At 30.5% G+C, this 24509-nt stretch overlaps 2 protein-coding genes across 2 annotated transcripts in view; one reads left to right on the top strand and one right to left on the bottom strand.

Moving 5' to 3' along the window:
- The first annotated feature begins 803 nt into the window (after positions 1-803).
- On the top strand, positions 804-3379 carry LOC112685928. The gene is made up of 6 exons (XM_025557983.1): positions 804-1219; positions 1290-1438; positions 1633-1807; positions 2311-2676; positions 2739-2982; positions 3058-3379. The coding sequence occupies exons 1-6, from the start codon at positions 1171-1173 to the stop codon at positions 3152-3154; spliced, it is 1080 nt and encodes a 359-aa protein (XP_025413768.1). The 5' UTR covers positions 804-1170; the 3' UTR covers positions 3155-3379.
- Positions 3380-11010: 7631 nt separating this feature from the next.
- Positions 11011-24509, bottom strand: part of LOC112685965 — a 157684-nt gene continuing 144185 nt past the window's right edge. The window contains exon 7 of the mRNA XM_025558040.1: positions 11011-13580. Coding sequence (XP_025413825.1) covers positions 13486-13580 — 95 coding nt within the window. The 3' untranslated portion in view covers positions 11011-13485. The remainder of the gene's footprint in view (positions 13581-24509) is intronic.

The raw sequence follows: 24509 nt of genomic DNA, 5'->3' as shown, positions 1-24509 counted from the left end.
GACCGTTCCAGCAAATACCAGATTTTAATTTATTTTTCTGATTATTTCTTTTTCCTGATAATATATAATAATTTAACTAAATGCAATATTTTTAAAAAAGGACGCAAAAGACATTGCTCGAGTTCGATTTTCACAAAAATTACCGTTAATATTTTCATAAAAAAACAAACCATTAACGAAACGCGTAGGTATGCCCGAGTATTAGTTTTAGACAAAGCGTTACATAAATAATGTTAATTAAAAATCAACATCGACAATTTTCGTTGGCATTACGTTGTCATTAGAACGTCTGTTATTCTTGTTTTTTTTTCTGTGTTGTGATCTTAGCCTCTTCAGACAAAATTATACGTAACTTCTGTGTTTGGATAATACGGTTCACGGTAACACGTTTGAGGGTGTCATAAGGGGGATGGATTCGGTGACGTTGAGTTTTTAATCATGCAAAACTTGTACATGTCATCAAAGCACCTCAACTGTTTTTCACCCAAGTCGAGCGCTGTTTAGGACGTCAAAGTAAAATAAATTTTTTTTGTTTCAAGAGAGTAAATTCTAGGGACCCGTGAAAACATCTAGGGTCCAACATGACCTCACGCTACGGCTCCGTTCTGCGAACGAGAACGACGGGACCGGCGCAACAGGATTGTCATGCGAATGAGACGCCAAAGAGAATCAATTGTGCTCATATAACGCGTCTTACCGCTACGTCACCGCGACCGCGGTCGCTTTTCTCTCTGGTTCGTTCGATCGACTCTCAGATCGTTCTGATAATCGCGTCAAACTGATAACGGACCACAAAGGGATAAACATTAAACACTGGATACCACTACGGTTAGCGTCCGGTGTCTCTGCCAGGGTCGGCTGCGCTGAAGGGACGGGTGGCGGGATACCGTTCTGCCCGTAACAACTCGGTTGTTCATTATCATTGTTACACTTTTGCTAATCGTTCGATTTGGCCATTTCACCCTCTACTTATATTTGCTGATATTTGGATACAGTATTGTCCTGCGGTAGTGTTGCGACGCGTTTCCCTCGGTTTTTAAAGAGTTTAACGAATCGGTTCGATAATAACATGGTTTGAAATCACCAAGTGACGAAGTACTGTGTCCGCAAATTGCGTTTAAAATTGAAATGTCCACTTAACAATAGCTCGCCGGACACTACTGGACAGTTATGATAAACTATTTAATATTGTTTATAGCAATACTCGGGCATCGACCAGGTAATGGGACAGACCTTTGAAAATTGTCTAACGTATAATATTTATTGATGTAAATTCCTGTTTATTCAAGTTGATGTCTACGCTGATTGCCTGGACAATAATGGCCGGATCGTTGGTGAGGGAAAACAATACATTCCTGGTCCAGACACTTGCACCCTTTGTGTATGCGATAACTCTATAGCTAAATGGTGTCAGGCTGTACTCTGTTCCCCTCCACAGGTAAATATTCCGAATTGTATGCATACCTTTAAAGCCGAGGAAAAATGATTAAGTTTGTTAACCGATCTTTAATGTCCATTGTAAGATTATAAATACCCTTTGGTGATTTTTTTTTTTATTAGTAATTGATTATGATCAACTTACACTGTATTTACCAAAACTATGCTTATTGATATAATCTTATTAAAATATAGGATTGCAAGTCATTTACTGTTGGAAGTATTTGCTGTGAATTCAACTGTTTAGATGAATCCCTCAAAGGTGATAATATCAATGCCAGATCAATTGCCAGTACTGTTACGGCCTTTTTGTTTTTTATACTCATTGTTTTTCTCATTAACCGTTTACACAAAAGAAATATTATGGCAAGTAAGAGTAAATTTATGTTCTATCATCTAAAAATATATATTAATTTATTATCAAACTGGTTTTGATTAAACTTATAAAAGAATAGTGATGCTTAACTATTATTTATGGGATGATTGTTTTGGCTATTTATTTAACTATGCATTGTCCTATTACTATTCCATTTCATTAAATTTTTTATAAACCAAAAAGTTTCTGCAAATAGAGTCATTGGAAATAAGTATTTTTTAATTACTATCAGAGCAACATATTTGTATTTTTATTTTTTATTTAGTATTTTGTTGTACATTTTAATGGAATTATATAGTTGTTTTTAAATGCAAAATAAATAAATCTTCTAATAATTATTTTTTCTAGTCTTATTATAATTTTCACTAAATTTAAGAATTTAATTTTAAATTTAAAGAAAATAAAATTAAAATCATTACAAGTTCAAGTATATTATTAAACAAAATTTTATATTTTTTTTAAAAAAAATACTGTATTGCATTTTAATAATTTTATAGCTGGAGAAGTATTCAGTGATTCCAACTCACCTCAAATGGGCGAGAGTGTTCGTGGGATTGGGTTTATTAGTGGCTACATGAATTTCCAAAGACCTATAAGTACTAATTTATATTATGGTGATCATGCAACTCTTCATATACCCTTATGGAAGACATATTATCCACGTGGTGATGCACCTCCACCATATGATGAAGTTATTGCACTTCCTCACCAAATACCCCAACAATTTAATGGATTAGTAGATGAAGTTCCTACTTATCACAGGACCATACCAGTTACCTTGAATGAAATTGAACAAAGTGTTCAGTCAAATACTTGTGATCCGGAGACTGAAACATCTGCTATGCAGTGTTTAGTGCAAAATGGTAGTATATTTAACTAATTTTTTTTTTAGTATTATTTAATATTATATGTTATATTATTTTAGAGCACATAAATAAAGAAGAACATATATGTAATGATAAAATATCCACAGTTTCTAATGATGATTTCCGAGAAGAATGTGAAAATTGTAAGAATGATCAAGAACTTGCTGAAGGGTATAATGATGCTTTTCCAGAACCAGAAACTATGACATTAGAACGACGACCACAATTAACACATGAACATACAGTGGATGGGATTGAACCACGTTCGTCAATGACATTACCTGGTGATGGAAGACTGCGCAGGTTTGTATAATTTTATATATATTTTCATTGTATTGTTTGTATTACTAAGTAGAAATAATTTTATAATATTTTTAGGTCTCATGTTGGAAATATGAAAGATAACCATAGAGATGGGTGGTTCAAAGATACTAGTTTAAAAGAAGATTCAACTTCTGATGATGATCAAATATAAAAAAAAATTAATTTAATGTTATTATGGGTATAAATAAATTATGGTATGAATATTATCACTGATAATATTATATAAGTATGAAATCTTTAGTATCATCTACAATTTTGACAAAGAATTTGGTTAATTAAAATCACAATAATGGGAAACATTTAATGAACTATACTAGTCAAAATTCTTTATTACCAATAATAATTAATTATAACACATTTCTGATAAAAAATAATTTTAATTATATTTTTAAAAAACTAGACCAAAAAAAAAGTTTTCAACTAATATTTTTTGTCTGTTTTCTAGGCAAAACATTTATAAGCATATTATTAATTAATTAAATTAAATTAATTTATTTGATGTTATTACATTATTGTCATATGCCAATATTTTTATCACACTAGACTAGAAACTATTTTAAATATTCATCTCTAATCATTTATTTTCATAACTGTAAATGAGTCTAATACTTTTGTTAAATTTAGTCATTACTAATGAGGTTAATTTGAAAAACAAGATATACTCTTTGTTTAATTATACAGTATTAAATTGATAACATATGATGTTTTGACAAATATTTTGCATTGATTAACAAAAATCAAACAAAAAATTATTTTATTATTTAATCTAAATCTCTGTTAAAATATCATGCATAAATGTATTTTTCCAAATTGTAAATAATAAAATAATAAAATTTGTATATTCCAAATAAATTATTTATAATGTCTTGTTCTTAAATTTTTCTTTTACTTAATATCCAATTTTTCAGTTAATAGTTCTTATTTTAAATGAATAACTTCATGTTAAATGGTATTGTTTTTAAATTTAATTTTGTAATTATGGCATATGCTTAAAGTATTTAACATAATATAACTATAAGTTTTATCTATTTTGTATTTTGTATGTTAACAATAAGTCAAATTATTATAAATTTGTTTTAATTACATTTAAATTAAATATACCAATAATAATTTTTAATTTTGACTAAATTTCTCATATCTGTATAATATTTTTAAATAATATGGAGTCTCGTATATCATTAAACTATCAAGTAATTTAATTGCTTCATACTATCAGTTACACTGTTTTATTATAATAATTAAATGGATATTTAAATTTTATGATTGATAATATAATGTTATACATTAGAGTATTATTGAATTCCTTATGAGAATGGACAATAATGTTATTTAATGATCAAAACCAATCTATGAATAATACATTTTAGTTATATTTATTATTATACAATATAATTCTCTACTTAATTTTAACAGAATGTAATACAAACCAGCTTTTTACTAACTTAAAATCATAAAAAGGGTTTTCTAATAGAATGTTATCAAAAATGGTCATATAAAAAAAAAAATTAGATTTTGGTATTTTAGACTACATAATTTTGAGATCCTTAAGAATTAAATGAGAAACAATTTTCATATAGTTCCTACTATATATTTAAAATGTTTTCTATAAAACATTCAATTATAATTTATTCTATTAATAATATAATCTCTCATAGTTAATAAATAGTTTATTTAAAACAAGAAAAAAATAATAACTTTCATAACTTTTAAATATATACATTCATATTTTAAAATTAAATAACTACCAAACAATTTTATTCGTGTTTTAATCATAAAATTATTTATGTAACTAAATATTTCTATAAATACATTTTCACCTACTTAGCTAAACTTCTATCCATCATTGTAATTATCTATATTGTCTTAGTCTTCAGTACTTAGATTGTATTAATTTGTATTTATGTTTCTTAGATCCACCCATGATAATAATTATTTAATTTTCATGAAAAAATCTTAAATGTTGATCTGGAGTTGTTAGCTTATTGGTGAAATATTCTGCTCAATTTCAAAATAACATAAAGAAAGTTTATTTTTAGCTTATTTTTCCTTTTTAGAAATCTAATTAGTAAGTTTATTTATTATTTATTCAACTTGTAATGTTATATACCTATGTATTATTTTTTTTTTTATATCCATGTTAATTTATAAGGAATTATTTTGTCCTGTTTAAATTTATTTTGTATAAGAAAAATTATTATATATTTCTTTTTAGTATAGTTTATACCAAAGAACTGGAAAAAAATGTGTATGTAAATGTTGAGTATTAGACAATTTGTCTATTTTTACTTGAAAATTAATTATTGATCTTCCAAAATTATAAATAAATTTGATGTACATTTAAGCATTATTTTATATTTATTTTTGTAACTTTTTTTCCCGTCTTAATATAAAAAAAATTGTATTTTATCCTAAGAGATTTTTCGGAGTTTTTTGATTCTTAAATTTTACTCTATACGTAGTTACTAAATTTACAAATGTGCGTACGTGAATATTATATTGGGATTTTGTTTCTTTCATAGTTTTGTATCATTTTTAAGTTTTAAATACTTTTTTGATTTTATTTACCGTTCGATGTGCCAGATCCCAGGCTACAAAAAGATAAAATATAAAAGATCAGATGCGAACGAATTTTTCAAATTTCTTCTTTATTTCAATTTTCAACTTGAACGGAAATAAAATTTTGTAAACCATTTAATATAATTTACTTATTATTTAAAAAAAAAAGCGAATTGTATGTTTTTTTTAATGTTATTAATATCTCTGATACTATACCCTGTACAAATTGATATTTATATTAAAATGAGAAGTGTGAAGTAATGAAAAAAAGGAATTGCATTTAACTAAAAGAGAAGTTCATAACTAATAATATGACTTAAAAAAATTGCAAGAACAATAAACCGATTCGATTTTGTAAAATTAATGTATACATTTTTACCAACACAAAAGTGATTTTTAAAAAATATTATTTTTTCATTGACCTATATGGTTATAATTAAATTATATAATATATATTTTTATACTTGATTTTTAACATTTTTTTTTTTTTTTACCAACACAATTCTAATAATTTATATTTTAACGGAAAAGAAACTGAAAAAAAAACTTCTATAAAAAACATTTTTAACCATACTTGTAGTCTAAATAGATTATAGACAGTCCTGAATCTGTTAAAATGTGAAGGAAAATGTTAGTATAATATAGTACTTAACAAAAAATATTCAGGTACTGAAATACCTAAAATAATTCAGGACCCAACTAGTACAGTACCTATAAAAATCCTGGACCCAACTAGTGTATTACCAATAAAAAACCGGGACCCAACTAGTACAGTACCTGCGATTAGCCCCTAGTATTCGGGACCCAGCTCGGATGCTCCAAATCAGGAACTGGAATCATTTGAATTTATAGGTATCGGTTCCGGTACTGGTTCTCATACAATAAAATAACTGTTCCGGTTCGGTTCCGGTTGTATGATGAAAATTAATAAAGGTACCGGTTCCAGATAATTTCGGTACCGGTTCCTGTTATCAGTGATATAATATTATGTCTTATCGATAAAAAAAAAATTAGTGAAAATAGTATAATATACCATTGTCCACTCGTTAATGTGGTATAGTAGTAAACGAAAAATTATTTTAATATCTATTGCTGACAATCAACGTTGCCCCCTACAAAATACACAAAGCAGTAATACTGTAATAAAATCTGTTATAACTGGTAAAACTAAATCGTTATGTATCAGAATTTAGAAGATAATTAAGTTAAATAGGTTAAAAATAATTAAATTATAAATAATTAGCCTTCGCTCCATAGAAGCAGTAGTTAAAAAATATTTACAATACTCGTCAATCGTCAATAAACTAGGTATGAACTACAATTTAGACATCGGGTAGCGTGTTTCATTAATATCATCGCTTTATTTGGAAGATAATATAGATTCCAATTATGGTATATACTGGGAAAAATGTTTCTATATAATGTTATTTCGTGATAAATTTACACGTAATAAACACTTCAAAAATATCATTTTAAATAGGTAAAAAATAAGAATAAGAACTATGTATAGTTCTAGGTATAAACATAATAAGAATGGATCTCTGATTATTTATAAACAAAGTAGTAACTACAAATAATCTATGCTAAATAAAACTATTTAATTTTGGAACCTAAAAGAACCTTTATAATTTAAAAATTCCGGTTCGGTTCCGGAACCTTTTTCATTTATCAAAATAGAGGTTTTGGTTCCGGTATCGGTTCCTATTATTTAAAAGGTTCCGGTTCCAGAATCGGTTCTTTTCGGTTCGGTTCCTGTCCTGCTCCAAAATACGCACAGAATACTTGGTATACAAAGACCGGTTTGAGGGGATAGTTGAATAGACTGCAACCCGAGTATTTTTTGAATTTTAAAGCTTCTACAAATTTGTTATAATTATTTAATAAAAAAAAATAAAATAAAAATATTTAACATCATATAAAGAGTGTATTTATATTAAATACGGAGCGCAAAAATAAATTTACACCTAAGAAGAAATTCGTTGCATTTCAGAGGGTTTAACACTGTTAACATCGATACTTAATTTTGAAATGGTTATTTATATATTTATAGCGATTTCCTTTTATATAGTAATATAGTATAAATCAAATCAAATGTAAATTAAAAAAAAAAAAAATAATCATTCCTCAAATATCCAAAATGCAAAAAACCAAATATATTATTACTTATATGAAACACGAATAGTTTTTAGGAGGTCAAGAGAGGATTTGTGAAGACTTTTCTCCGCTCATTTCGGCCAATGATTATAATATAATCATATTATATATAATACTAGTTTGATGTTCTATAATTATTATAAATGATTGTGACCACACCCGAAATATGTAGGTAACTTAATCTTACCCCATTCTCTCCCCCCAAGCAATATCCAAAATTCATTTTTTTTTTAAATCTATACCCCTCACCTCCTCCCGAAAATAAACCTGATTGAGCCACTACACACATTTTATTCGGTATTGGTGCGAACATGGTTAACATGTCTTAGTACTGTAGTATTCACTAACGCAATGATTGCGCAAGACATATAAGACATGTAAAACAACGATGACATTTCAATGATTTTGGTCAAAAAGTCATCGTATAATTTATAGGAGTTTTATCGTAAAATTTAGCTCAAGTAAAGTAATTATATTGCAATGAATAATCGTCTGTAACAATACTTACCTGATACTTGTGTACTTATTAAGTATAAATATATTTTATAGAACAGTTGGTCGTATTCCATTTACTGGTGTACCAGCAGTATGTCAAGGCTCGGAATCCCTTATTTATAGTTATGGATCCGGTCCATTACAAATCTATTATGCTTCATTATCCTTTCGTAGTCTCCATAAATCGTATTGGAGAAAATATAGCTGTCAGTAGTATGACCATACGCATTTTTTAGAATTTAGATCGATGTCAACAATTTATAATGAATACAGTATATACACTTGACAGTGATATCAAATTTATATATACGTTCCATCTGGAATCGTTTTTGAATGTTGTTGTAGAGTTAAAATATATTTTTCGTCCAATGAAAAATTACATTTATAATCGTAGATAGAACGCTATTTTTACCATTACTGTTATTTCAACTATATGAGTAATGAAAAATAAATGATTTCTTTTAATATTATATAAATCATTTTTTTATTCTGGAATTTCATACTTTTTTAATAAAAAAAAAAATTTAAAACGACGTGTGACACGCTTAAAATAAAAATGTGGCTCATTCTTATAAAAATTATTACTTAAAACTTTTTTTCTATCTACACATCGGTTAGTCAAAACATCGAAAGGATCATAGGTGCAACTCGGGAGTGGAGAGCTTAGCCTCCTTCAAAACTTCCATAATCTTTCCAGATTAAAAATCAGTGGCATAGTAAGGGTATGGCAAACTTTGCCTACGCCAGGGGCGCGAATTACAAAGGGGCGCAAAAGTGTACAAAAGTCGTATTTTTATTCTACAATCAAATCGAAATTTTTCCATAATACTTTTTGAACTATGTATAATATACATATACATTGTATATGTTGTTTAATTGTACACATTACGTGTGAATTTAACAATTAAATTATGAAAATAGCACAAGAGAATTTATATAAAAAGTTTTATATGAAGAAATTATCGATGAATTTGCCAGTCATAAATCGAGAAAAGTAAATTTTCAGTTTAAAATTAACACTGTAATAATAATTTATACATATAAATTGTATCCTAAAAAAAATTAATAAAATTAAAGGTTAAAAAAAATATCATAACATTAAATTTTCAATCGGTAAAAAGACGTTAATTTCTAAGTTTGCCAAGGGCGCTAGTGAATTTTTCTTCACTACTGTTAAAAATAACGGATCCCAGAATTGTGTGTTTGATACCGAGATAAAATATAATAATCTATGTCTATGATCTCAATACACGATATAATCATTAAGTTTGACAATTCTTGTTTTTCACAATTCTTGATTTTGTGTACGCTGTACATGAATTATGAATGTGAATTACTGGTTTTTTTGAGGGGTGATTATGAGGGTTATTCTTGCTTAAGTGTTAACTGAACCTATAGCAGTGAGTAGTGACAAGTTTTGTGATAATTCAATAACCAACCGACCCGTGGCAGAGCCAGAGACAAGTTGGGACATAGCCCTACCAGATCTGACCTTAGACATAATAGTACAGTAATTTTTCATAAACACAATTATTTTTTAAAGTAATTTTGCCATAGTGTTGTTCGTTTAAAGTTTTAAAATATGACAATTAGCTCATATTAATTATTTTTATTTCTTTATTTATTTTATTTGCTGAAATCTCATTTTTTTTTGGCCCTGCCTTGTAATTGTTGACCTTGGATATCTGTATACAGAGGTATCTTATCATATAAACATATTCCAGTTTTACAATAGAACGAATATATTATGTATATTATTTATACTATAGTATGTACATATTTTAATCGTATCAAATACAGGGTGAAACAATCTTATAATAATACAAGGTCGTTCGCATACGAAATATCAACACGCGGTTATTCTGCCGTGATAAATACGAATCGGACTAACACGGTGTAACATTGTGCATTGCGTTGAACATCAGGAGCGGATTTTATCACTAACTATGGGAAGGGCTAATGGAGGTTTAAGAATTTAGTTAGTTGGTTTTTTTAAATCTATATAAAATTTTAAATTACAGAATATGTTTTTGAGTCCCTCATAAGTAATCATTTTTTTCACAATAATGACAAAGTTTAAACAGTTACATTATTGGTATCAATTTTAATCTGAAACCGTTTTAAAATATAGGTAAATACATATAGTTAACAAAAAAAGTGAGCTATTTATTTATAAAAAAAAATATATAAAATAGGTACCATATTCATCAATGACCATTGACGATATTTTATTATCATTATTAATATATAATAATACTTTGCTTTGTAAAATAGATACCTTAGAACCAAGGGGGGGACAAATGCCCCCTTAGTTAATCCTTTAAACCCATCCGTGGTTGAACATCAGGTAAACGAATGCAACACTGGCCGAACTCGGTCCAAACCGATACATAATTATTATAATATAACCGTTGGGTTAAGCGGAAAACGGTATGCACTACGCGGTGGAATACGAACGCCGCCTTTTCCGTACATGTCTGTTTATTGTGACGCAGCAAGGCGTCTTTGTTCGCGGTCAAGGGTGATCATTTTTTTTTTTTTTTACGGTGTGGGCAGGTGACTATCAATCTTTTTTTGAAATGATTTGAGCTTAAATAATGTACGGTGTACACAGTGGCGGATCCAGGTAAAAAAAACTTGGGGATGCTTAGCTCCTATTACAAAAGTAAATAAATAAATATTCATCAATACTTTCTTAAAATACAAATTATGTATAAATATTTGATAAATGTTCAATATCCATTGGCTGTACATTTTGTAAACATTGAATCGAATATTAGAAATGTATACAATTTTTAAATACTTTTTCTCGAATGTTGATACATTATCACCTGCTTGCTCGTGAAATCGCTTTCATCCAGGATACAGAGCGATATGGCATTTGGTCGGTGTACGGTGATCGAACTACACCGGGCAATGACGCTCAAAACCGTTGTGTGTGTGTTTTAAAACCGAAGAAATATACCTTACACGGAATCGGAATGAAAACTACCTAAGTAGTTTGATTCTTGTTCGGTGTTCGAACTTAAACCATACAGTTTTTGAACAAATCTACATTATTTTCAAAAACCATTCTTTCGCTAATTTTTTATTTTTTATTGTTATATCATATGTGGTGTGGTTACTAAAGATGTTGTAGCCAAACATACGGTACGCAATCAATGTTGGGCACAGACAACTTAACATTTTTCCAGATAAAGATAAAAGAATAAATATCTATAAAAAAAAAAAAAAAATGAAAAAGGTTTTCATTTATTTTTGTTAGCTATATACATACAGTACATCATAACAAGTTTATTTAAATGCAAATACTGGCACTGAAGTAAATTATAGTTACCTATTGTAATAAATAAGTTATAGTGTTCAATGGGTTAATTTTGTTCTATTTTTTTAAGTTAATAACTTACTCTGCGATTAAAAAAAATCCTTGTTGATTATTTTTACCCAATAATAGTCTTAGAAAAATACTGAAATTGGGCTGTTATATGTTTACCATTATCTTTTACGATTTTATTGAATTGCAAATTTGTTCATTTTTAAATAGTAAACTAAGACTAACCGACAAGTTAAAACTTTATACAATGATTATTGAATGAAAACTAACAAGTTGCAACAGATAAAAGGAGAGGAGTGACAAATAATTTATCTAGCTAATGCTCAACACTGTATGCGATATGTACCGTATGAAAAAAAAAAAATGTACTTAATAATTCGTTATTAAAAATTTAGTGCGTTTAAAGCAAACGTGTGTAGATGACTAGGTGATAAAATGTATAAATGAACCGTATAGTTTTATTCAAACGCTGTGCGCCAACAAAATCACTTTCAAGGAGCGATTCATATAGAAGCGATTACAGCTGCGCCGGGCTATAGTCAACACATTACGTGCAACCTAATTTGTCGGCCGTTTCACGACTCCAACCATTTCGGAGGCAGTCGAGCAACGGCCGCGCGCCATTAACTATCCGTTTGATTTATTCAAAAGACTAAAAACTTTCACTTTTCCCCGGATTGGAACATCTTGTGTGCGAGTCTGTTAATAGTTGTATATGAACGCACATTGCAGTGTAAACGTAAAATACGTGCGTATCGTCGTATCCGAAATCAAAATTTAGATTATTCGCTAGTCTTTACTCCTTTCGAAATTCCTTAGCAATTGATCCCGTTCGTTGATTTCCACCGAAGTATCCAACGCAAACGTGAGCCGATTCGGCGTTTCGTGTAGACAGTGAAAAATTGTAAATCACTGATTTCTACGAACCAGCCCGCCTATAATTTACAGATTTTTATAAGTCTAAAAACTTTCAAATATATGCGGATTGATACATCTTATGTGTGTGTGTGTGTGTGTGTGTATGTGTGTGTTTTGACAGGTACTGGTGTACAACGGCTTGTTCCTAGTCATGTTCTCATAGGAAAAATGTATTGCCCTTAACTATATTTTGCGACGTGACATATATACTTCGGTAAACAAGTGAAACTATAACATTTTAATTTTCAAAAAACAATTACGCGAATTCCTGCTGAAAACACCGGGGGCCATACCGATCACACTGGATTCGCCGCTCGATATATGAGCAGTTCGTCGAGGCTCGTCCGCAGGAATTCACTCTTGTCCGCGCGCGGTTGCAACCACGTCCACAGGAATCGCACTGCGGTTCACATCCGGCCGTGCGAAATTATTGCGGTGTTGCTTTGCGCTCGAGGGTCCGTTCGCGTGTGCAATATGATAGCAAACGGACTGGTTTAGGCAGCAACAACGAACAACGATCGTGCGTGCCGGTGTAACCGGTGGCGTGACGTAGGGCCACGATTCGAGGCCACGTGCCTAGGTATCAAAAAAAGGGCGGTGGTTCCGGTGACGTTTTAAAGGTTTGAAATGTTTTTGGCTTGCGAAAGAGATTTAAAAATTGATTCCGAAGAGCCATCAACACAACTCGGAAGTCGTGATCCGACGTGTTTGAAAAAGGTTAAAAAAAAAAAAAAAAGAAAGCATCGTTATTGGAACAAACAAATGTATATTTTCTTCGGAAAAAGCTAATTAATTTTTGTTCTTTCGCAATACAAACGATCAGGCCTTGTCAGTGAATCGAGTTCGCCGCGCCACCGGTTGTAACTACTGCGCGAACGCGTACGAAGCGTAACAACGTGAACACGTAAAACGGTACAATAACAATCGGTCGATCCATGCGGTCGGTCCGGGGGGATGGGGGTGGTTATGTTCGTAGCGTTACGATAACGTGTGGTGTTGAAGTGCACGAGACGGGGGTGCGTCGTTCAGTTGTGGCGCAGACCACGGAACAGGAGCGGAACGCAAGCCACCAGACGAATCACGTGGTCCGGTCCGGCGTTTCGTGCGCTGATCGAAGTGACTGGAAAAAAAAAAAAACAACGGTCGATTAGGTTTTGCATGAATTAATTGTACGTAATACGGTCCATTTGGTAAACACACTAGGTCAAAAAAGTTTCCATACATTACATTTTAATTTATAAAACGATTTCAATAAATGTCTCTAAATGGTTTTTAACGTACACTCGACTGCTCGTGGTTGTGCATTCGATTAAAACGGTGTTTAAAAAAATAGCTCGGTAACCAATCGATGTACAACGTAATACGTGTACTATGCGGTGTTCATCGATTGCGCTGGAGAATTTTCAATCACTTAGCCAATAAGACGTACAGGCAAGTTCTTAGCAAGAAAATTTATATAATTTTTGGTAAATAACAAATATACTTACCACGTTCATATAAAACAGTTTCCGTTATAAATTCAAGCACGACTGTACGTACAACGCGTGGAATTATACTGAGCAATGAATTTTATTTGAAATTATGAAATTTATTTTACAAACATACAATACCAGTCGACATTTTTTACTATCTTCGAATAATTATATGATATTGTGATAAAACAAATAGTTTTCAAACGTACCTACGAGCATAACAACGTAAGCTCATTTATTATCAGATTTACAATTCCGTTAATCTGTAAGTTTTAAAATCAATGGTAATAGTAATGTACACGTTTATAACGTATATATGTTACGGGCAATATGGAATTCACATGGAATGTACACATTGCTCGGGTGGATTTGGTTCTGCCCGGAAAATTCGAACCTCGAACAGAAATAAATAATATTACAAAGCGAAGCATTTCTCGAAAAGCACGAACATTTGACTGGTTAATCGCAAATATCAATTATTGTTCGCACATTGTTGTCTGATTCTATCGACGTAGCTATATTACTTTTATCAATCTGATGTGGGAAAACAATTGATATAAGACAGAAGAGTATAAATAGTGAGTAAAAAATATTTTACCGATGTTTCATATTTTGTTCTGCGTTATAATAAAAGTGGTGATAAATTATTAGTAAAATATTGTACAGATATAATAATGAGTATTATTCATTTTTCTATTCAAGGTTCAAATTTCCCGGGTTGGACCAAATTTTTCGAGCGACGTGTACGTAGCCCAGTATTCCATATGGCTCGTAACATATACATATACGTAGGAATCGATTTGCGCAATTGACGTACGGCATTAGATTACATTTGGATATCGATCGTTTAATTTATTTATTTGAAATGGCAAAAAGACAAAACACTATGATGAATAATTTCTTTATAAAAAAGCCTAAATTAAATTTATTGGAAAATCTTTATTGTCCAGAGTTGAACAATGAAACATCTACCTCAAACGTTAATATTTATGATATTGGGAAATATTTGAATCAAACTGTAAGTAACGAATTGAAGTATAAATTATTAGTAAATAAATGGACACCCGATGAAACTTATAAATTTCCCATAGTTGGAAAAAGAAATTTAAAATTCTAGTTTAATTGGTTTAAACGATTTTCTTGGCTTGCTTACACAACAATAGGCGAACAAGGAGCAATGTGCACGTTTTGTGTTTTATTTGCCAGAGATTTCGGAGGAAAGGGAAATCATCAACAATTGGGAATCTTAGTTAATAAGCCATTTAATAATTGGAAAAAAGCTATTGAAACTTTATCCCATCATAGCACAACACAATTTTATAAATATAGTGTAATATTTGGTGAAAATTTTATTAACACGTATACCAAATTTCAACCAGATATTCGACAACAACTCGATTCCGCAAGAGCTCTACAAATTTCTGAAAATAGAAAAAAACTCGTTCCAATTATAAAAACAATTATTTTATGTGGCCGACAAGAGTTAGCACTTCAAGGGCGAAATGATTCGGGTCCTCTTGATTTAAATATTGTTGAACCTGATCATAATGATGGTAATTTTAGAGCACTGTTGCGTATGCGAATTTCATGCGGAGACAAACAATTAATTAATCCATATTGAAAATCAGTCTTTAAACGCTATGTACATAAGTCCTAGTATACAAAATAATGTTATTAAGATTTGTGGGAAAATAATTCAAGATAAAAATAATTAATGCAGCGAAGTCGTTTTCGGTTCTCGTTGACGAAACTACCGACATATCACGCATAGAGCAATTGACTCTTTGTATTAGATATATAGATTCAATAGAGACAACTGATATTATTAATTATGTTTTACGTGAAGAATTTTTACAATTTGTACCGGTTCACAGTACAACTGGTCAAAACCTAGCCTCTGCAATAATAAATTCATTACAAGCACTTGGAATTAATGATAAATATATGGTCGGTCAGGGTTATGATGGCGCTGCGTCCATGAGTGGAAATTTTAAAGGCGTCCAAACTATTATAAGGGAAAGTCATCCAGCAACACTTTACGTGCATTGTAGTGCGCACTCTTTAAATTTAGCGCTAGCTCATTCGTGCAATGTTCAATACGTCAGAAATTGTACTGGTACAATAAAATCTATTGGAAATTTCATTAAAAGTTCGGCTATGCGGACAAATATATTAAAAACTAAAATAAAAAACATTTTACCTAATACCAAGTGGACTAAACTGATATCAATGTGTGACACTCGTTGGGTTGAAAACCACAACGGAATTCAAAGATTTGTTGAAATTTTCCAACCCATTGTTGAAACTTTGGAAGAATTACAATTAGTTCAAGACATCAATACGTCATCAAAATCAATTCAATTTTATCGAGCAATAGTTACTATTGAATTTATATTAAGTATGGTTACATCAAATACTCTGTTTTCAATGACACTTCCACTGTGTAAAAGTTTACAATCAGTTTACAATTAGAAGCTGTACAACATATCGAGACAATACTAAACGAATTAATTCATTTACGTGAAAATATTGATCATACGTTTAATGATATTTTTGAAAAATCTGAACTTCTTTTAAAATTTATTGATGGAGAACAAAATATTAGAATTCCCAGAATAGAAGCTCGTTAACAAAATCGTGTGAATATTGTTACTAATTGTCCGAAAATATATTTTCGTATAGCTATTGCAATACCATTTTTTGATGATTTTATAAGACAATTAAAAGAACGCTTCACTAACCATAAAAAAATAATATCTTCGCTGTGCTTTTTACTTCCCAATAAATGTACTAACTCTGAATTAGAAGCAAGTGATTTCAAATTATACTCAGAGTTTTTAGATTTGGATGTACTTTCGAACGAGTTAAAACTTTGGAAAAGAAAATGGTGTGATAAACCAATATTAGAACGATCTCCTGAAATACTTGAAGCATATTTAAATTGTAACAAAAATTTTTCCCCAAATATTTCATTTTTATTAAAAGTTTTGGCAACTTTACCAGTAACTACGGCGACACCGGAAAGAACTTTTTTGACACTGAAAAGAATAAAAAATTACCTAAGGAATGCAACTGGAGAAGACCGATTGAATGGCCTAGCATTACTCAGTGTACATAGGAATATCGTTGTAGATCCAGAAGAAGTAATCAATCGTTTTTCAAATGAAAAAACAAAGAAATATAGAGTTTGTCATATAAAATATAAACCATTTTTCAAACTAAATGTATAGAATTAAGTTTAATAATCTAATTAATATTAAGTCTAAAAATTTTTTAATGTGAATTTCATTAATAAATACTATTTATAATTCTACAATATTATGAATTTTTAACCATATTTAATTACCTACACAATATTATAATACAATTAGAACACACATTTTTGGCTTACAACCCCCCCCTCCCCGAAATTAATTTTCAGTTACGGCCTTGTAGTACCTAATAGGTACTACCTACATTTGTTCAATGTAGATTATTCGACGTTACACCGCTATTAATAGAGAATCCAATGATTAAACATTTAATGTCTTATAACCAGTGGTTTAATTAGAGAGGGGCGCAGAGGGACTGAGCTACTCTTTACATTAACAGCTATATTTTTTTTCATATTATAGAGTACCCCTTTATTGTATTCATCAGGGGAACGCAGCGTCCTTCCACATTTTTACGAATATAAATTTGTTTCTTAGAAATATTAAATAAATACGAAAACAATTTGGAAACGATTAATATTTAATTTAATTTTTGGTATTAGTTCTTAATTTGTACATTATTATTAGCATATATATTAAGGACGCAATAATAAAATATTATATAATATTATGTGATACGTTTCAAGTGTTTCCACCACGTATTAATTCGTGGTATATACTGCACCGTGGATCGCGTCAGATACCTTTCTTACATCCTAATATTACTTCGCGTAGTGGTATACCTGCGAGTGTAGTTCTATCGTACAGAACGTTCCGCGATTACTATTGTTTGCAGTGTACGACTGTTACGTGTTTTATGCGACTTACACGCGATTTCTTACAGCCACACTCAGGTGAATACATATAGGAGGAGGATGGTTAGGAGTTCAGACCCCCCGAAATTCAAAAAAAAATGTTCAATATGTTTTTATAAAGTAAAAGTGATATATAGATTATATACATAAATATAAAAATGTTCAACCCCTCTCCCGAAATAATTTTTCACGTACACGCCTGATAATACTTGTAATAATATGGAAAAAATAGGCACAATTTTATAATTCGTGTTACATAGAGTGGTGATCATATCGTGTGATTACTGTCTGAACTACATCGTTCTGGATAAAAACAAAGTTAACGAGCTGTGTCTTTCGTACGACTTTACCTGTTTATCGTTTCGAATGTGAAAATTTATTATTTGTTAAAATTGTAACGAACTGTAATGAAAAAAAAAAAAAAAAAAATGATGGGTCATATTTTTTACATTATGTAGATACATTTTAAATAAGTAATAGTGAATGTACTTTATAAAGTTTAATCCAACTGTTAAATCAAACTAGTTTTATCATTCAATCGAAACACTAATTAAAGCACTCAACTATTGGATTCGGTTGGTCACAGATTAGGAATGATCAGGTCAAGTTGCTTGTTTTATAAATTGTAATATGTATATTCGACGGTTGCTCGTTCATTCTATTCAGCAACTATAATCCTTTGATTTCACCGAGGCCATTTCGTATTTCGTACTCCCATCACAACATTAAAAACTAATAATCAATTATGAGATACTTATTTCGATTTGTTCAGCTTGAAACTATGTTTAAGGCCAAATAGAAAAATTGTGTTAGGAATGAATATCCTACTGAAGTGTTTACAGAGTACCTATGCGGAATAAAGGAATAATAAGAACAAATCATATTGCCTACTTGTTTCGGAATGACGCTAAACGAAGACATTATTTATAGTAGTACATATTATTGACAAATTGAAGCACTGTAAATCGATAAAGCGATTAAAACATATAAATTGGTCGTTTATAAATCCTACTTGTGGAAGTATCGATTTATTCTGCCCAGTACACGCTCGGACTTAAGATACATGTAATAGTAACGGTTGACGACATTTAACGATACGAACGCACATTTTTGTTCGTACTGTAGTTCGAATACAAACATTAATCAGTCCTAACATAATTGTTAAATATTCCGATATTTTTTTCCTTCCGTTTTTTTCATTGAATTGGTATTCAAAATACTTATAGATAATAGGTATTAGGCGTAATACTGCAAAAAACGTGCGGTGTACCTGTAGTATTTTGTGCGCGGAGACCATATATTATCATTTATTTATAGATATTTTAAATATTTTCATCACGAGCGTAATTAACCGTTCTCGATTACGATAATTATATTAATTTAATTTATGCCTACGTAAAAAACCCAAACGACGACGAGCGCATACTTACCGAAATAATCAACAATACGTTCTACCGAGATTTATTGAAATACTATAAATTCCGTATGTGCTATTATGTTATTATAATGTTTCAGGAACTTAAAAACATTTTTTTTTTGTTCACTGAAATTTTACTGTTTGGTGAAAACGTTTGTTTTCATAGTGATTAAAATGATGATAAAGTTTATTACGAAGTCAAGAAGTTGAACTGTCAACGTTTACGAACTCACTCCAAAAAGACATACTTGTACACCTCAGACGAGTATAAAAAGACACTAGTGATTTATTTAATAATAAGTTTGTCTTAATCGTAAGCAAAAATGTAATTCAATCAAAAGTCTTTAAGTAAATAGTTGATGTGGTGTTGCTGTGACGGGAGGGGGGGATAATATTTTAGTTTTACACTTCATTACAACCGTAGTTATATATACATCTAATACCAATACTAATTATGAATTAGGTAGCACGTGTTTGCGGAAATTCGACAGCGACGAAGAGTTCTCGCACCGTAATTTACATGTATTAATGTTATAAGAAATGGAATCGTTCAATACAGCAGTCAATACAACGACGAGTTCTAAACGCAACGTAAATTTGTTGCCTGTACTTAAATAATATTAAACTTGTTCGCAAGAAGAAGAAGAAGAAAAATAATATTACGTCTCGGCACGACCTCCTTTTACTTGGTCTTTTGTTCGTTTTACGTTGCCATAAAAATATGAACACCGCGACAGTTTTTACATTTTATAAGCCAAGACCGAACGACGTATATTATAATAAAATATTATAACGCGTAGAAATAATAAATTTTTGTTGGCGTACAGCTGTAGCTGTGACCGCGGTGCGTAGGCGTGTGCAGGTGTGCGTGCGGGCGGGCGCGCGTGTATCCACGTAATATTTTTGATAAAAGTTCTATCGGATCGGTGAAGTGCTAACCAATATTATTATCTGGAAGAACTATGTACAGGTACGTTACTCGCGAGTTCATTCTGCGGAAATATTAGAACTCAAATGTTGGCGGCACTCTCATTATCATAATATTTACATTAAAATTGTTCCCGGTCGGTTGCCCCGGCTTGTGTACTATATATTCGACCTACACACGCATTTCACTCGATGATCGTCAACTGAAACTATTCGAATACATGTTTATGTGTGGGCGGGTTTAATTTTTATTCTAATCTTTTTTTTTTCCTTTTTTTATTTTTCCTCCGGGATATTACGGGCTGTTTATATCGATTTCGCTTCGTTTAATAATAATCTTCGAAACGCACTCGGCCGAACAATATCGCGTGTAATATTATAATGTTATTTAATGCCGACCAAGTCGCAGTTTTCGTAGCGATATTTCCGTGTCGCAATCCGCACACACCGAATGCAATATTTTTAGCGCATTTTCTTCTTAGTCGTGCTCGTAGTACAATATTATGATGCTGACGGTGACGGATGATCGGCGTTTGATATCTGCACGATGTAACTATTCTACTGCCAAAACACCGTGACGCGTTCGAGACAATTCCTTCTTTCACAAAGTAAATTTTGCATTGTTTTTTTTTTTTTTTTTTTTTTTTTTTTTTATGCTCGTTCGCGATTCGACAAATAATAATATTATAGAGCAGTGGTTTTCAACCTTTTAAACAATGCGGCACACTTCATTCATCTCCAACAATCCATATATTATGTGAACCATATTTTATATATATATACTATTTACAGTCTACTCTATTAAAAGGTTATTTATTGCGAAATATATTAATACTATCGATCGACCGTGACAACTGCGACGGGCATAATTACAATAAATAATATTACGAGTATATGTATTTACGATTAGTTCGATCAGTTTTCATCTCGAATTTCAATAATAAGCTGGTAAATACATACTTATAAAACAATTTATAGATTTATATTGCGGCATATTTAATGGGCGCTCGCGTCACACCGGTTGGGAACCACTGTTATAGAGCGTACACTTAAGGAATAATAGTTGTTGAATCATGTATTATTGATATTAGTGTTTTGTCAAAGTCGCAGTTTTCAAACAAATCTTATCGGTTTTTTTTTTTTTTTTTTTTGTTGGAATCGTATACTTTTGGATTTACCCAACACCAATGATTTAGATTATTCTGCAACAGCGCATTCGTATTTAGTAATATTAACTACATACTAGTTGTTTAAAAATCTGTAAATTTGACGGTCAAGCATAATTAGTAACTTAACTAACCACAATTCGTTGATTACAAACGCTTATAATATTGTTGTTGCACTTGATTTTTGAAATGTTACTTGGTTATTAAAATTAAAAATCAAAGACTTAAACAATTATGTACCACACTATCCCCTGCGATACGCGAGTTATAGTGTTCGTGATTAACGCATTGGGATGTTGTAGTCCACGCTCTATATTTCTTTTGGTATTTCTTGAGAATTTAAGTCACTATGATATCCATATAGAATACCGATCTAAAGTTGATTTAGTTTGTGATTTGATCTTGATCTGATTGTGTGCTCGATAGTCTGAAGTCGTTATTTATGAATTTAACACAAATCCAACCTGGGTTATTTATATCTATGATGTTCAAATTGCAGTAGTTAGAAAGCAATTAAGGGGAGAGAAGGGGCGTTTTAAAAATATCACGGATATAATTACTATATCATCTTATTATTTATAGGCTATAGTTTTTAACCATGACACAAAATTACGCCATCAGCTACTCCACTGTAAAATTGTCTATATCGAACCATTTTATTGAGATATTGACTTTCGTGTCTCCTCGATCTTCATAAACGCTTAATTAATCATCTTGTCGTCGTATTAATTATGTTATGTGAACGATATCAATTATATCTCTAAAATCAACTTTTGTAATATCTAAAATCCAGTGTATAATACACAATGGTGTTATTTTACTGACAAATTAAATAAACTTATTTCTATGATAAATGACTTGAAAAATATAGTCATTTATTCCGCGTCATATTAATTCGATTAAAAAGTTTGTTTATTTTATCTACTCAAAACTTGATTAAATGTCCAATTAATTAGCATATTAATCGTAATAGAGAAGGATAAATCAATAGGGGCGAAGGTTGAGCAATAATTAGTAGTTAAATTAATGAACGTTAACCGTACTATTCACAGATTTAATTTTTGTCAATCAAAATAGTATGTTTTCCGTACTATTTATATTATGTGGATCGGAAACATGGGAGCCAGGGACGGCGCGAGGGAAAGGAAATTAGGACAGTTGCCCAGGGCCCCGCACCTCAAATTATAACTAAGGCACCGCGGTTCTGATTTAACTGAACTTAAAATATTTTATTAATAGAAATTATAAGACTCAAAATTTATTTTGCTCAGGGTCTCGCCAACTTTAGCACCGTCACCAGTGGGAATGCGTAACATATGACATTTTTTTAATGTTTTGAAATTATCTGCCTTCGATTCTGACCAACCAAAAAAAACACTATTATTTTGTCAATGAAAACATTTAACTATATTTTTAAAATTTTTTTTATAAAATTTAACTCTACTCAGGCATTTTGTTAACTTTGCTGTTTTCGTCTGTCGTCCATGAGAATTAGCAAAATAGTCAAATTGACCCCGTCTTAATCCATTATAAAGTGTTACCTTAATCTGCTGACGTTTATCAAATGAAAGTTGAACGTCTACTACATAAATGTTTAATAGTTCAAAATGCGATTCGTATTTCAACGATTTAACTATATGCTTCCCAAAATTTAAATCGTGAAATGCTGATGATGATACCGTCTTTTATGAAATTTGTTAATAATTTACCAACCAATGATCAATTACATTTTGCGGTTTACATTCTATCGCAGTTTAGGTTAGTAACATAAAAGCGATTCTATCTAGATTATCTTTTTATATCTATGGCTCTATACAATTAATATAGTAACTACTTCTTTGATGCATTTGACTGTTCCTCGCTTAACAACTTGTTTCGAAAATCGATTACACTCTTTCTATTAATAATTTTCACGTTCTAACTTGATAATGTTTTCAAAGAATTTGATAATTTGATAATATTGTTTTAAATGGGTGTCATTGTGTAAACATACAGTTGGTTAACATATAAACATGTTATAGTATATAATTCTTATACAAAATCACATTATTATTTTAAATTATTTTTGAATAAACAATTATTTTCATTAATGTCGATGGTAAAAATAAATATTATATATAAATCAACTATTATACAACAATGTAAAAAAAAGACAAACATAAGTTGTAAGTCAATCAATGGTTCAATTTATTACACTCATATACAACATAATATCATTACATTGTGATCTCGACTCTCTCTAATACTTATATCTTACATACGTTCTTATATACTAACATAATTAGGTCAACTTAATTGTAAATCTTTAATTGTTAATCTTTCGTAATATTAATATTTTATAAATATAGCCTACTTCAAAGGCCTTCTTATGATGAGGAAGTGGGGGCAATGAGGTGATCGCCTCTTTCCTCCCCCTGTGGTGGACTTACATAGTAATTGGTCAATTTTATAACTTATATTAAATTACATGAGATTTTTTTTTCTATATCAATGGTATCCGGATATCTTATTATCATAAATACGTATTCGCAGTCATAGAATATATTTATGGTGAGTAAATGTTACGGCTAGTGTCCAAAGGATTAGCCGGCTAATCACAATTTTAGTCAATGCTATTGGTTAAAGTTAAACTTTCGGATTTTAGCCAACAACAAATAGATAATCTTAACATTAGCTGATAAAATTAACAATATTCAATCGCTTTTGACTAAGTAGCATTAGCCATACATTTAAAACTAAATTTAAATTTGTATTGATACCTTGGGAAGTTGGACGAAGATAAATAAAAGCATGTAAAATAGGTACTCGCAATAATATCGATTTTACTTTGTACATTAAATATTGTTGAATATTATTTTAAAATTTATATTAATTGCAATAATCATCAGTATTCGGTTGCATTCAACTTTATGCCCGATAAGGACCATCCGTAATCATCTATTATTGAGTCAAGTTTGGTTAATGCAATTAAGATAGTAGCTTTTATTACTTAATATAAAATATCTTGTTTTATCGATTTATTATCGAATGAGTTTAAAATGATGATATACACATTCACAAC

The sequence above is a fragment of the Sipha flava genome, unplaced genomic scaffold (assembly GCF_003268045.1).
Source record: "Sipha flava isolate LNK unplaced genomic scaffold, YSA_version1 299_pilon_pilon, whole genome shotgun sequence".
Taxonomy (NCBI): domain Eukaryota; kingdom Metazoa; phylum Arthropoda; class Insecta; order Hemiptera; family Aphididae; genus Sipha; species Sipha flava.
The sequence above is the reverse complement of the archived record's forward strand: the minus strand, read 5'-3'. Positions and strand labels throughout refer to the sequence as shown.